The 15,863-nt window shown below is 55.1% G+C and overlaps 1 protein-coding gene across 2 annotated transcripts in view; it reads left to right on the forward strand.

Annotated features, from left to right (window-relative positions):
• Window positions 1-2,337: 2,337 nt before the first annotated feature.
• Window positions 2,338-15,863, forward strand: part of SEMA6B (semaphorin 6B) — a 30,623-nt gene continuing 17,097 nt past the window's right edge. The window contains exon 1 of one of the 2 annotated variants that reach the window (XM_024995002.2): window positions 2,338-2,652. Coding sequence is in view for 1 of the 2 variants with exons in the window: in XM_024995000.2 (XP_024850768.2) it covers window positions 4,733-4,766 (34 nt within the window). In the remaining variant the exon portion in view is untranslated. Of the gene's footprint in view, window positions 2,653-4,729; window positions 4,767-15,863 lie in introns of those variants that run through there. The other variant, XM_024995000.2, reaches the window with a different exon arrangement.

Consider the following 15,863-nt stretch of genomic DNA (forward strand, 5'->3'; position numbering starts at 1 on the left):
CAAAACCCGCGCTGGATTTCTCCTGGGTCGGAGCTGGACTGGAGCGCCGCGCTGACCCACCTGGCCTGAGAAACTGAGGCCCGGAGGGGCGGGGCTTTGCTCAGTGTCACACAATTGTGAGGACGCTGCTGGTTCTGCCCCCTCCCTGGGCCTCCTTGGCTCACCCGGAGGGCAAGCTGTGAACTTCCTGCCACCCTCTTCCAGGTCAAGGCTCAGACAGTCAGGAGCCCAGGGCGGGGGAGGGAGCAGCCAAGTCTGACCTTGCCCCCGTCCAGGGCATGAAAGACTCATTCATGAGTGCTGAAGCCTGGGTGGCAGCTGAGCCGGGCCGCGGGGGTGGGGCCTCCCTCAGGGCCTTTTGTCCTGGCTGGTCCCTCTGCGTAGTACGCGCTGACTTCCCACCACCCCCTGCACCTCGTGTGCTCTGTCAAATCTGTCCAGCGTCCTTCTATGGCCCCTAGGTCACCTCCTAGTCCTCCTGGGCCGCTCAACGCCCTCATCTATCTATACCTTGAACTCTCCAGCAGATTCTTTTGTCTCCCCTCCTAGACAGTAGGCATGAGCCAGTTTGCCTTGCTGACTGCTCAGCTCAGTACTTGGCACAAAATTGTTGTTCAGTCACTCAGTTGTACTTGACTGTTTGCGGCTCCATGGAATGCAGCACACCAGGCTTCCCTGTCCTTCACCAACTCCCAGAGCTTGCTCAAACTCATGTCCATCGAGTGGGTGATGCCATACAGCCATCTCATCCTCTGTATCCCCTTTTCCTCTTGGCACACAGTAGATAATAAATGTTCGTTGAAGGAACGGTTTTGTAGAGGATCCCAGTTGGGCCAAGAATGGTTCAGAGGTGGGAGGAAAATGCAGAGCCTGGAAGCCAAGCTGGGGTGCCTGTCCCCCATCCCCTTTGCAAGGCAGGCCTCAGTATCCCCAGCATGCAAGGGGATCAAGTCTGAATGGCTGCAGGTGCAGGCTGATTTGCCTGGGACTCTGGCTCAGCCGGAAAGCTGGTCAGAGTAAAACCACTGGCAGGAAGGCCTGGCTGCTGGCGGAGGTTTGTGGTCGCCAGGACGGCCCCTGGGCAGATGCCTGGGGCCTGGAAGGATGGGGTTGTCTCCATGGATGTCAGGGAGGCTGCAGATGGCCCAGGATCTAGTGTCCCAGTGTGTGCACCACTTGGAAGCCACACAGCTTGCCTGAGCCCCCGGACTTCTGGATGCCCTGGGTAAGACACACATACCGAAGGTGTCTGAACCAGAGGCAAGCAGACCTGTGCCAGCTGGTGGATCTCTCTGTGCCCAGTCTATGGGAGCCTCGTGTGATTGCCTTGAAGACTGAACAATGCCATTTATGCATCTACCATAAGCACTCAGCAGGTGTGCAAGAGATGTCACTAGATAAATACACAACAGACTGTGTAGCCCGCCAAGCTCCTCTGTCCATGGGATTCTCCAGGCAAGAATACTGGAGTGGGTAGCGATTCCTTTCTCCAGGGGATCTTCCCATCCCAAGGATTGAACCCTGGTCTCCTTCATTGCAAGTGAATTCTTTACCATCTGAACCACGCAAAGTGGTCAAACTTTCATTGAGCACCTCTTGGACAGAGAGGGACACTGAGGTGCTCAAAGGCTCCTGCTGTTCTGAGGTCACAGGGAGGCACAGAGGTCCCCGGGCAGTCTCTGAAACAGAAAGACCAGTTTGTCTTGGAGTCCCAAAGGCAGGGAACAGGAGTGCTCTCCACCCGCTATGGGGACGCTGCAGCCCCCCCCCACCCCCAATCTCTTTCTTGGTCAGGTTTCTTTGGGCGCTGGGATGGAAGACAGCCTCCAGGGCTGTGTACCATGGTCTCTGCAGCCAGCTTGCTCTGTTCAACCCCAGTTCAGCCACTTTCTAACTGGATGACCTTGGACAAGACGCCTCCCATGCCTCAGTTTCCTTACGCGCCTATTGAGGGTTGTTAAATATAATTTGTGGACTGAATAAATGACCTCATAAATGAAGAGGGCCACGTAGCCCCTCTGGGTTCCCGACACCGCAGTCTCCCGGTCATCTCCGGCATCTCACAGAGGGTGGATCCTGAGGATGCAGGTCGGCCAGAGTGGACCCGGGCAGTAAATTGGGGAGGGGACCGGCAATTAGACCTTCCACCGGGACCAAAGCAGAGTGATTTCTGTTGGGTCGCTCCTCCACCCACACCCCCGGCCCTGCCCCCAGCGCCTTCGGCCGCCCACCCGGCTCCGCCCTCCGTTCCGCGCCGCGCAAGCTCCTGGCCAGGTTTTGCGCGGCTCCGGCCCGGCTCGGTAAGGGGGGGTTGCCGAGGGGGGGGCGGAGGTGGCCGAGTCGCGAGTCGCAGCGGCGGCCGCGGCGGGCAGAGGAGATGCGGCCGCGGCGCGCCCCCGGTCCGGCCGCCGCGCAGCGCCCCCCCCGGAGCCGACGCCAGCGCGCCGGGGGCCGGGGCTGAGCCCCCTCCCCCAGCGCAGCGCAGCGGGCCCGGGGGCGGGGAGAGCGCGCGCCCCCAGCCCCCCTCCCCACCCCGGGATGCCTGGCTGAGCCGGCCGGGCCGGGACAGGTGCGCGCACCGACCCCCCCACCACCCGCGCCCTCCCGCCCTCGCGCTCCCTCCCGCGCACTCGCGGCGGCCGCGGCTCCGAGGTAAGCGCCCCGGGGCGTCTGCAAGAAGGGGGGCTGGGGAGGCGCTATCCTGGGGGTGTCTGTCGGCACGCAGCTGGGGGCCTTAATTGTTGGCTGAGGTGGCCGGGTCAGGCGTTATGATGGGGGGGCCTGAGGACCCGGCCACTGGGAGGGGGATGGATTGGGCCGGGGAGGGGGGGCTCTGTGGAGCGCTATAACGGGAGGTTCTGTCGGCAACGCAACTGGGGAGGGGGCTGGATTTTCGGGGGGTCGCAGTATGGAGCAATAGAATGGGGGACCAGTCTGAACGCTTTGAAGGGTCTGGATTTGGGCCTGGGTCTCTGAATGAGACTCCGTAATGGGGGTGTCTAATTGCACCGCAGCTGGGGGGGGGGGCTGGATTGTTGACGGGGGGCCTGTATGTGGAGCTATAATGGGGGTTCTGTCGGTACCACAGAGGGTGGAGGTTTTGTCCATGGGGGGCGCCGTAGAAAGCACAATAACGGGGGCTCGCGGCTGCGCCGCTGGAGAGCTGGATTGGGGCCCAGGTGGGGGTGTTCAGGGCAGGCAGGGGGCCTGCTGGCCGGGGATGGGGGATGCGTTGGGGGGCGGAGCCCTGAGCGCTAAGTCGAGGGGCCGGTGCGGTGGTCCTGGCGAAGCGAGGCCCCTCCGCCCCACTCCACGGTCCATCCGTGGCACCTTGGGCGCCCCTGAGCCCTCTCCAGCCTCACGCCCGGCCCAGAAGCAGCCCAGGGCTGGGGCCGCGGGGGAGGGGCCGTGGTGAGGGGGGGAGAGAGTAAACGGGTCCGGATCATCCCCACCCCGCCGCTGCAGTGGGGGCCCATGTTTCGGGGCCCCCCCAAGAGCTGACAAAGGGACAAAGAAAGCGTCTTTCTCTCGCAGTGCGCTGGGAGGGGTGGGGGCGCCGAATGTGGCCCCCTCCTGTGGGCGCTGATTGGGCTCCAGGGAGGTCTCGCAACCCCTGTCCCGCCTCAGGTTGCCCTCTGGGTTTGGGGCACCTCCTAGGTGGGGCGCTTCCATAGGCACCCCCGGTGCTCTGCCCCTGCCCTGTCGTGTAGACGCTGAAGCTAGGAGTATTTGCAAGAGTCCTGGGGTTGGGGGTGACTCCCAGACCCTCAGCCCCTGGCTGAGGTCTTTGACATCCTCCCCCTGAGGCTGTTATCTTTGACTCTGGGACTGGAGGGGAACTGGGGCTGGAGGTTAGGGGATTGGGCCCTCAAGTTTTTGGGGTCTCTTTTGGGATTTAAGGAGGAAGAGGGGACTAATGGCTGGGGTTTCAGAAGGGCCCCCAGTTTGCAAAATTGCAATGCTTTATATGTTTCTGGGCTCATTCAGTTTCTCAAGGGGTACAGTGTTCTCTTCAAAGTCAAAGTTCAGTACCCCTGCAGCGTCCCCTTCCCTACAGACGCTGGCTAGCCCCTTTTCCACATCCCTGTAGATATGGTGTCTTTCAGGATGAAATTTTGGGATGTAATTGAGGGGTGGCTGAAACTCTGTATAGACAGAGTATGGGGTATGGGAAAGCAGCTGGGGGCCTTGGGTGGGGTCAGGATTCTCCTGGGAGGAGGTCCTGAGCTCTTTGGGAAGGTAACTGTGGATTCCTGTGGCTCAGAGGAGACCCCCTTGGATATCCCACAGGTGGCAGCCTGGCAGGAGGCTCATTAATCTGTAGCACGTACTTGCTGAGCTGACCTGTTTCCCCGAACAGACAGGGAAACTGAGGCCCAGGGAGGTGGCAGGATGGGTGAAGACGGAAGCCAGTCCCCTCCGCTGCTGGGGCTGCTAGGTGGGGTCAAGGGGGAGAGGAACCCCCATATCAGCTGAAGCCCAAAATACCAGCCCAAAGGTTTCCTTGGAAACCCCTCCCCCACCCCCACCCCACTGACCTGTGCAGGGCAGACATTAGACCTGGAGGATCCAACGCCCCACCCCTCTCAAAAAAAAAAAAAAAGGCATCATAGAGAAGACCAGGGCGTGAGAAGAGGGGTACTGCTGTGTGGCCTCAGACAGGTCACTAGCCCTCTCTGGGCTGCAGTCGCCCCAGAAAGTGCTCTTGGTTCTAGGACCTGAGTGGAAGGAGATGAGGCAGAGAGATGTACCACGGAATACCCTGGGTATGTAACCTCTCCCTCTGGTCCCCACCTGCCTTCTGCGAGGGCTAAGTACCCACGGGCCTCATGTTCCTATCACCTTCTCTACTTGGAGGTGAGAAGGTGTTTCCCAGCGGAGGTATTGAGTCACCAGGGAGGGACTATTCACCTCTGTCCATTGGGGAAAGAAGGTGCTGGATACTTGGGCTGTAGGAGGCTTTGGCATCTGCACTGGCTGCCCAGGGCTTGAGCGGGGAGTTGCTGGGGTGAGCTGGGGCTGGACCAAGAAGATAGAAATCAAACTGTCCTTGCAAAGGTGACCCTGACGTCAGCTGGCAGGACAGGTAAGCTGGGTCCCCGGGGGCTGAAGGACGTGCCGGTCGCTGCCCATCTCCTGGGAAGGAGAGTGTCCCTAGCTGACCCCGGGGTGTGGCTGGCCCTGTCCTGTGTGCCTGGCCCTTTGCCAGGTGATGATGGGGACCCAGAGAGGACTCAGCCAGGATCAGGACAGGTGGAAGCAGGGGAGGCTGCCTGGAGGAGGGGATACTGGCACTGGGCTTGAATGATGTTGCCAGAAGGAGAGGGGGACACTGATTCCAGGTGGAGAGAGCGGCAGGGAAAGTCACAGAGGGATGTGTTGGGGGACCCTTGAATGGCTGCACTATTTAAAGGGTGGGCTACAATGAGCAATGAGTCCTGAGAGGTGGCAGGGCCGTGGATGCCAAGTCGAGGAGCAGGCTTTATCCTAAGGGCAGTAGGGAGCCATGGAAGGTTGTAGAGCAGAGGGAGGAATGGGCAGAGTTTCAGACCCTGAGCAGATATGAGGAAGGGTAGCTACCAGGAGACAGTTTCCTGCAAACCCAGTGGGCTTCTCAGAGGGGTGCAGAGTCACCCGTCCAGGGAGGCAAGCAAGTAGGGTTAGGCAGCCATTTTTCCAGAATGCTGGGGAAATGTTTAGGATATAGTGATTCCAAAATTCTAAGCCATTTCAGGGACTGCAGATTCTCAGACTGATTCATCCAAGACCCAGTGGTGATTGGGATTGACTGTGGGTGGGACCTCATTTAGCAGAAGCAGGGACATTGAGGCTCAAGACAGCCTTGCCACCTGCCCCACATCCTGTGGTCAAATTATTAATATCTAGGTGTCAGCTTCAGATCCCCGCGCTAGACACCCCCGCCATTGTGATCGGTGTAGGTTTGGCTTCCACAGCCAGGGTTTGACGTGTGGCCTGAGAGGTCTGGGCCTGAGCCACATAATTCTCTCTTATTATCACAGTCATTCATCACCTGCCCTTGAGGGATGTCCAAACGAAGTGGCAGTCATTAGAATGTGCTGAGGAGGTGACTTGGGAGGCTGAAGACGCCTCTTCCATCTCTTTAGGCAGTGATACAGGGCACCCGCCCCCACTCAGCCACCCTTGAAGCTCCTTCACTGGCCCCAGGGTCCAAAGGTGGTAGCCCCAGGGCCTGCTGGGAGGGAAGCCCAGTCTAGTGAGGACTACATTTCCCAGGATGCATCCTGTCCCAGGCTGAGCCTGCCTTCCAAGGGCAGACCTAGGAGAGAACTTCCCAACTGCAGGATCCCAGGGGGGATTGTGGGTTCGTGGGTTCTCAGGAGGGCCCTGGGAGAGACCTGGTCTAAAGCAGTTGGGGAGACAAGTGACTAAACAGATGCTCCCAGAGGCTCCTTGTGCCATGCCCTGGGCAGGTGATGCTGAGATCTCAGAGGAAAAAGTTTAACTCTAGTGTCTGATTGGCCCTCAAGGGTCGTCCAGGCTCAAGGAGGGGAAATAGGCAGACACTGGCCCTCTTTGCTACGTGGGATCAGAGTTGGGGCAAAATGGGGCTAGGGAAAATTGTCTCTGCCTAGTGGGGGTCAGAGAAGATGTACTGAGGAGGGACATTGCAGCTAGGACTATGATGGATATGTAGGGGTTCACCAGGCCACATGTCTTCTGATAGTTTCAGAACCTTCTCCCTTTCCTGAAGGCCGAGTCAGTGTCCCCTGGGGCAGCTGAGATAGCCTGTCTGAGTTTTTGCCCTTGAAGATTGCCACAATATCCATCTCTTCACTCACTCACTCATGCCCCTTCTCAGAGCCTCGGTTTCCCCATCTGTGAGACACAGATGCTATTCTCTCTCCCTGAAGGTTGAGCATTTAAACAAGAGGATGCAGACAATGCCAGGCCTGGTCCTGTTCTTTTCTTACTCTAGAAAAAGAAATTACTTTGAAAAGCAGGAACTTGTGGCCTCTGGTCCTGATCTCATTGGAGGTGTGGGGTCTTGGCTTTCATTCCACGAGCTGACAGATGAGCTCCTACTATGTGTGCCTACTATGTGCCAGGTGCTGGGTACCCAGCAATGAGCAAGGCCAAGCAGGCCCTGCCCTGCTGAGCTCATACCCAGTGGGAACATGGCTACTACCTTGGGAAAGAAAGTAAATCAAATATAACAAGTGCCCTGGGGACAGTGACACTGGATGGTGTCGCTGAGAGGGGAGGGGCTGTTTCAGCTGATGGTGTCAGGGAGAGTGTCTCTGAGGAGGTGACGTTTGAGCTGAGACCTGGAAAATGAAAAGGAGCCAGTCTGCAGAGAACTGGAGGAAGAGTATTCCAGGAAGAGGGCACACCCCGTGCAAAGGCCCTGGGGCAGGACTGTGCCTGGTCTTGTTGGAGGAACAGCAAGAAGGCCTGTGCGGCTGGAGCAGAGTGAGCAAGGGGGAGAGAGGGAGGAGGGAAGGGCAGGGAGGGGACAAGATCCCCCTGCACATTGTGCAGGGCCTCGTGGGCTGTAGGGAGTACTTGAACTTTTGGAGGTGTGCGCCCCAAGGGCTGTGGGCAGAGGAGGGGGCAGGACCTGCCTCGGTGCTCACGGATGCTGTTTGGTCACTGCAGAGAGTGCAGACTGTGGGCAGCCAAAGCTGGGGGACCAGGTGAAAGGGACTCCGCTGGTCCAGGGGAGCAAGGATGGGGAACAGCCAGGGTGAGGCAGTAGAGAGGAAAAGTAGGTGGGTCAGAGTAGATGGTGGACTTTCTAGATGTGCAGAGGGGCTGAGAGCCTCTTTCTCTAGGGGCATGTAGCACTGTGGGCTTCCCTGGTAGCTCCTGTGGTAAAGAATCTGCCTGCAATACGGGAGACCTGAGTTCGATCCCTGGATTGGGAAGATCCCTTGGAGGAGGGCATGGCAACCCACTCCAGTATTTTTGCCTGGAGAATCCCCATGGACAAAGGATCCTGGAGGACTGCAGTCCATGGGGTCGCAACAAGTTGGACACGACTGAGCTTAAATTCAGCACAGCACGTAGTGCTGTGGTTAAGAGTGTGATATTGGGACCATATGGGCTAGGTTCAAAACCCACTCTGGCCATTTCGTAGCTGTGCAACCTTGGGCATATTACCTGCCTGCTCTGGGCCACCTAAATGTCCTCACCTATAAAATGGTGAGGAAACCCCTCCTACCTACCCCATCAGTACTTTCTGCAAAGCCCGTTGCACAGAGCTTGGGACACAATAGGTGCTCCAAAAATGTTTGCTATTGCTCCCCTTCGAATGTCTAAGCCCCAGGGTGTGGAAGAAATGAGGCTCAGATTAGGCTGGCAAATTCCCTGAGGCCACCTAGCAAAACGGGGGCCCCTGCCCCTCGCTGTCTTGCTCTATTGATGCACAGTTCTCAAACCCCACCTCCCCAGAACCCATGTCACTCTGCCAGCATCTCCACCATTCCTGAGCCCTGACTCACCAGGACTTGTGGTCCACTGTGACCCCCAGGTCTTCCCCCCAGGACCTGTTTCCCGCCTTTGTCTTCTTCAGGTTCATTCGCCAGGTCTTCCATTCCCAGCAGCACTTGGCACGGTCCCACCTGTCTCTTGCCCACCATCACTCAGCAGTGTCCCCACTCCAGACTTGCCCTTCCTGTCCCATCTCAATAGGGGATCCCTAGGGCCTCCCAGACAGGGCCTCTAGGGAAGGGCAGTGACTGGAGGACTTCGGGGTAGGGAGGATCAGCCTGGGGGAGAAGAGGGCTCCCAGAACCCCAAGTGAGGGGGGCCAGGCTCACTATCTTCTCTTCCAGATTGAGGGCCTCAAGGGCAGTGACCAGATCTGTTCTCCCTACAGTGGAGCCCCTTAGAGCGACTCTTACTCCCCTCTCTCCCCTAAAATTGGACCCCAAGAGCAGGACCTGACTTTTCTGTTTCATCCGAACTGGGATTGACACCAGGGTCTGTTTGCCCCCAGGCTGGCTCTGAGCCTGCATCTGTGGGTTCCTGATCCCAAATCCACAGCCCATCTTGAATTCCCTAGGAACTCCCGCCTCCTCGAGTGGCCCCCTCCCAGGCCCCCTAATTACCCGCTGGGTATAAATGACATTTTAATCTCCTCAGAATGGTCGCCACCTCCCCGAGAAAGCAGCCCTCCCCTTCCCCATTCCTAATTACAAGTTGCTGCTTCCGATTTGCCTCCTGGCGGCCCAATTTCCAAACAGTGATTAAAATTAATTACCCAGGAGTCCCCCCTTCTCTGTCTGGGCCAGGAGCCCTGAGGACCTATCTGTGTCCCCCTCGTGAGGTCCTGCCTCTGCCACCCGGTCTCCCCTGCCCCCGGCTCCCTGAGTGGCCTGGGACAAGGGCAGCCTCTCTCTGGGTCTCTGCTCACTTATCTGCAAAATGTGCAGTTAGACTGTGCAGCCTTGTTGACAGATGGTACATTGTGGGCGCTCAGGAAATGTCAGTAAGAGGCGGTAGAGCCGCGTGGCCTGGGTTCAAATCCCAACTCTATCCTTCTGTGCTGTGTGACCTTGGCCAAGTGTCTTAACCTCTCTGAGCTTTGTTTTTTTCCCCTGTAAAATGGTATAATGATGCTGCTTCATAGAGTTGGCTTGGGTAGGAATTGTGTTCAGACCTTCAAAGAGCCTGGCCCAGCAGCTGGCACACAGTAGGGGCTTCATCAAATCTTACTTTAAGAGACTTCCCTGGCAGCCCATTGGTGAAGGCTCAGAACTGCCAATGCAGGGACCTCGGGTTCGACCCCTGGTCAGGAAACTAAGATGCTCCCTGCCACAAGGCATGGCCAAAAGATATAATAATAATTTTTTAATTAAAAAAATTTTTAACTTAAAATCTTAGCTTAAATCCCTGCTCTGCTGGGCTGCTGAATTGTGCAGCAGGGATATAGCTCAGGTACTCTAAACACATCTTCTTTAAGGAGATGCTCAGCATTAATTGGGCACCCACTGCATGCCTGATTCTGTGCATGGTCCTGGTCAGGGTTGAATCCCCGGCTATGCTGGCACACAGTAAGTGCTCAGGAAGTCTGGAATCAACAGATCTGTGTAGCTCTTTCATAAATAGGGCCTGTCTGTGGGACATTCATTCAGCCAGTGTTTGCTGAGCACCTACTGTGCGCTAGACCCCCCTGTCCTCGGGGAGTCTTATGTTCTCATCCCTGATTTACAGAGGCAGAAGCAAAGCCAGAGAGGGGAAGATGTAACCCTCAGCTGCACAGCAGTCCAGAGCACCTATTACATGTGGCTTATTCACCCATCACGATAACCTGTTGGGGCTGGTTATCACGCTCTGTTCTCTGATGGAGAAACTGAGACTCCGGGAACCCAGAACACAGGGAGGAGGGCTGAGGACGAAGGGGCTGCACTGCCACCTTCTGGGCTGGGGAGAGGTGAGTTAACGGGTGTGGAGTGAGCACTGGGGGTGGGGGGTCCTCTCTCCTCAACGCCCCCGTGGCCCAGGCCCCAGGGGACTCCCTCTGGCCGCTTTGCCAAGTTCCTAGACAGCCCCAGAGCCCGGCTGGACTGCGCTGGGGGGGCGACAGAGGCAGCTGGAGGAGGCAGCTGTAAGTGGAGCCGGTAACTAGACCTGGATGGCGCAGGGGCCCGGCTGCCTGGCCGGGTTACTCGATCCCCCCGGGGACGCTGGGCCCCGGAGCTGGAATCCTGGGGCTGCCGGGCTGACAGGAGCTCCTTCTATGGAACTGGAGACGACCATCCTGCCCCCATCCTTGCCGCAGCAGATGGAGAAACAGGGGCTCTGAGCCTCGCCCGGGGGTCACTGAGTTACCTGCTGTGGTATAGAGAGGCCCAGAGAGGGTGAGTTGCTGGCTCAAGGTCACCCAGCAAGGTCATTTCACAGAGAGCAAACATGAGTGCCAAGTGCCCTATTTTACAGACGGGAAAATTCAGGCTCCAGGTCTCGTCCAGGGATCCTCTCTTAAGATATGGTCGCCTCTCCACCTGCCAGCATCTTCTTGCCGTGCCTTTAAGGGTTCCAGCCTCCAGGTTTTTGTCTTTTTGGTTTCCCCTGACCACAGGCTAAGCAGCCCCTTTGCCAAGACTCTCCTATCATTCTCTGCGTCTGGCACACAAGTGGCACTCAATAATTGCTCATCCAATGAGTGAATGAATACCTTGCAGTTTGGGTGCAGAAAGCCAGAGCTGGCCACAGACGCTCCCAAGTTGGTGGGGTTGGGTGAAGACAAGGGTAAGGTTGAAAGTAGAACTTCCTTGCTAAGGCAGAGAGAGCTTAGGGTGCTCCTCCCTATGCGCTGGCTTATTCCAGTGGACCTTGTGGCTAGATGCTCCAGCATGGAATTGGAACACAGAATGTAATTGGATATTTTTTAAAAAATTTCTTAGAAGCTTTATTTTATTTTTGGCCATGCTACGTGGCTTGCAAGATCTTATTTTCCAACCAGGGATCGAACCTATGCCCCCTGCCGTGGTATCTCTGAGTCTTAACCACTGGTCCGCCGGGGAATTCCCTGGATATTTTTGCATAATAGCTATAACACGATGATAATAATAACTGATGCCCACTCTGAGCTTACTAAGTGCCAGTCCCTAGCTCAGCCCTTTATCTCCAGCTGGGCTGTCAAAACGGCTACTGGCCACATATGACTCGGAGCCACGTGTGGCCAGTCCCAGCCCAGGTGTGCCATAAATATACAACACACCCTGGGTTCCAAAGATTAAGTACCAGAAGCAGAATTTAGAATGTCTCATTCATCATCCGCATGTCGATTACAGGTGGAAATAACAAGACTTGGGATCTATTGGGTTAAATGAAACATATTATTAAAATGAATTGCACCCTCTGAATGTGGCCACCAGGAGATTCAAAGCCGCATGTACGTGCACGTGGTTTTCTGTAGGACGGTCTGTTCTAGAATTCTCTGCATCCTTGTAGCAGTGTTTTAGGGTCAGATTTATAGCCCCTGGTGGTTTATAGATGGGGACACCAAGGCTGAGACAGGGGGAGTGACCCCTGGAGGTCTGGAGGCTGGTAAGAGGCAGAGAGCAAATTTGAGTCTGGGCCACAAGATTCTAGAGACTAAGCGGCCACCCCGGGGCTCTTTGTCTGGCAGCGTTGTCTGTCCATCCTTTCTCATCCCCAGCCTCAGTTTCCCCAACCCTCCAGCAGGATTGGACAGAGCAGGTGGGGAGGGTGGGTAGACACAGGCTTGGCCAGCCTGCTATCCACAGTTAATTGGGGTCCTTGGAAACATTTCGTAGCCAGAAAGCCAGCAATAGCAGGGTGCAGGCAGCAGGTTCATGAAGGGGTGCCCAGTTTACAGACTCTGACACGCTTATAGACATGTGTACACGTGGGCAGACAGTCCGCCCCTGCTGGGGCACACACACGTGCGGTGGTTGCATCTGTGGATATGTGTGAACACGCAGACATTGGGACCTGTGGATATTCGTAGGGGGGATCCACTCACCTGTGGACACATGTGTGGTGTGGGGGTGATGGGCAAAGGGGAGCCAGGGAGGGGTTCAGATCTGGGTTCAACTTTGAATGCTGACACTTAGTTCATTCCTTATAGCAAGCCATTATTGAGCACCAGCTGTGTACCAGACACTGTGGGTACTTGTCATTGGCCAAGATGCATCCGGGCCTGCCCTCATGGGGCTCCTAGTCCAGGAAAACAGTTGGGCTCTAAACAGGCTGTTCCGTAGGTGATTATTTCAGTTGGTGTGATCCATGCATAAGCTCAGATGCTCAGGATTCTTCTGCCCAAACGTGCACCCTCTGGGACTTCCCTGGTGGTCCAGTGGCTAATACTCCCAATGCAGGAGGCCTGGGTTCTATCCCTGGTCAGGGAACTACATCCCACATGTTACAACTAAGAGTCCTCATGCCGTAACTAAAGATCCCACATGCTGCAACTAATTAATAATATAGAAAAAGGATCTAAAATGCAGGCTCTCCTTGGGCGGGTCTAGGACAGGCACAAAACTCAGCATTTCTAACCACCCCAAGTGAGGCTGCTGCCTCTGCTGGTGCAAGGACCATATCTGGAGTAACGGAGTGTCTAAAGGAGCCTTTGAGAGTCTGATACTGTGAGGGCAGGTGCGGGGGGAGGGGAGAGGCTGCTGGAGTCCAGCAGGTGAGGGTGGAGACATGAGATGAGGAGGGAGCCATTCCTAAAGGAGATCAATCCTGAATAGTCATTGGAAGGACTGATGCTGAAGCTGAAACTCCAATACTTTGGCCACTTGATATAAAGAACTGACTTATTCGAAAAGACCCTGATGCTGGGAAAGATTGAGGGTAGGAGGAGAAGGGGACAACAGAGAATGAGATGGTCGGATGGCGTCACTGACTCGATGGACATGCGTTTGAGCAAGCTCCGGGAGTTGGTGATGAACAGGGTAGCCTGGCATGCTGCAGTCCATGGGGTCGCAAAGAGTCGGACATGACTGAGTGACTGAACTAAACTGAACTGATGTGTGTATCTGAGAGAAGAGGCTTTCTCAAGTGAGGAACAGCCAGTACAAAGGCCCTGGGGCAGGGCCAGACCAGGTGTGTTGCAGGAATAGGGAGGAGGCCTATGTGGTCGTAGCACAGCGGGGAGGGTAGAAAAAAGGAAGAGGGAAGAACAGGGAGAAGATGAGGGAGGTCATGTGAAGTCTTATGGGCCACCAAGAAAAGCTTGGATTTTTACTGGGAGGGATGTGGGAGGCCCCGAGGGGTGTAGACAGAGGAGGGGCGGAGCCTGATTCAAGTGCTAATGGGTGCCCTTTAGGGGTTGCTTCGGTATCCTGAAAGATGATGCTGTGAAAGTGCTGCACTCAATATGCCGGCAAATTTGGAAAACTCAGCAGTGGCCACAGGACTGGAAGAGGTCAGTTTTCATTCCAATCCCAAAGAAAGGCAATGCCAAAGAATGCTCAAACTACCGCACAATTGCACTCATCTCACACGCTAGTAAAGTAATGCTCAAAATTCTCCAAGTCAGGCTTCAGCAATATGTGAACCGTGAACTTCCTGATGTTCAAGCTCCTTTTAGAAAAGGCAGAGGAACCAGAGATCAAATTGCCAACATCCTCTGGATCATGGAAAAAGCAAGAGCGTTCCAGAAAAACATCTATTTCTGCTTTATTGACTATGCCAAAGCCTTTGACTGTGTGGATCACAATCAACTGTGGAAAATTCTGAAAGAGATGGGAATACCAGACCACCTGATCTGCCTCTTGAGAAATCTGTATGCAGGTCAGGAAGCAACAGTTAGAACTGGACATGGAACAACAGACTGGTTCCAAATAGGAAAAGGAGTACGTCAAGGCTGTATATTGTCACCCTGTTTATTAAACTTCTATGCAGAGTACCTCATGAGAAACGCTGGACTGGAAGAAACACAAGCTGGAATCAAGATTGCTGGGAGAAATATCAATAACCTCAGATATGCAGATGACACCACCCTTATGGCAGAAAGTGAAGAGGAACTAAAAAGCCTCTTGATGAAAGTGAAAGTGGAGAGTGAAAAAGTTGGCTTAAGGCTCAACATACAGAAAACGAAGATCATGGCATCCAGTCCCATCACTTCATGGCAAATAGATGGGGAAACAGTGGAAACAGTGTCAGACTTTCTTTTTCTGGGCTCCAAAATCACTGCAGATGGTGACTGCAGCCATGAAATTAAAAGACGCTTACTCCTTGGAAGGAAAGTTATGACCAACCTAGATAGCATATTCAAAAGCAGAGACATTACTTTGCCAACAAAGGTCCATCTAGTCAAGGCTATAGTTTTTCCAGTGGTCATGTATGGATGTCAGAGTTGGACTGTGAAGAAGGCTGAGCGCCAAAGAATTGATGCTTTTGAACTGTGGTGTTGAAGAAGACTCTTGAGAGTCCCTTGGACTGCAAGGAGATCCAACCAGTCCATTCTGAAGGAGATCAGCCCTGGGATTTCTTTGGAAGGAATGATGCTAAAGCTGAAACTCAAGTACTTTGGCCACCTCATGTGAAGAGTTGACTCATTGGAAAAGACTCTGATGCTGGGAGGGATTGGGGGCAGGAGGAGAAGGGGACGACAGAGGATGAGATGGCTGGATGGCATCACTGACTCGATGGACGTGAGTCTGAGTGAACTCCGGGAGTTGGTGATGGACAGGGAGGCCTGGCGTGCTGCGATTCATGGGGTCGCAAAGAGTTGGACATGACTGACTAACTGATCTGATCTGATCTGATCTGATCGGTGGAGGACAGACTGTAGGGATTAAGTGTGGGAGTTGGGGTCCAGCTGGAGGAAACTGGGGTCCAGGCAGGAGATGTTGGGAGCTGACCAGAGAACAGACTAGCGAGGGGTGAAAATTCAGGATGAATTTGGCAGACCCCACAGTACAGCTGGCATTGGATGTGAGCGTGAAAGAATGGGGTGGGGGGTGATGTTGGAGGGAGTTGGGAGTGACTCCCAGGTGTGACCTGAGCCATTAGTGAAGACAGGGAACTGTCAGTCAATAAATCAGTTAGTTCTATGTTCCAGTGAAAATCCTAACAGGTTTTATGTTGTTTGTTTTGGAACTTGCCAGCTGATCCTGAAATTTATGCTGAACTGCTGGGGGTGGGGCAGGGAGAGAGTAGCCCAGACACCCTGGCCAGGTGGGAAAAATGTTTCAGAAGGAAATTCAAATCTATGATGAAGGTATACAAGCTAAGGCCATATGGTACCTGAAAAGGTGGAGGGTGAAGCAGGTAGCCTGGAGGGGATTTCCATACCTGCCTCAGTTTCTTCATCTGTACAATGGGACTGTGTCAAGACTTGGAGTGATGGAGGTTGGGCAGAGAGGTGGTGTCATAGTACCCGCAAGCCCTCCTGGGGGGAT

Source organism: Bos taurus, chromosome 7 (genome assembly GCF_002263795.3).
Source record: "Bos taurus isolate L1 Dominette 01449 registration number 42190680 breed Hereford chromosome 7, ARS-UCD2.0, whole genome shotgun sequence".
Lineage (NCBI taxonomy): Eukaryota > Metazoa > Chordata > Mammalia > Artiodactyla > Bovidae > Bos > Bos taurus.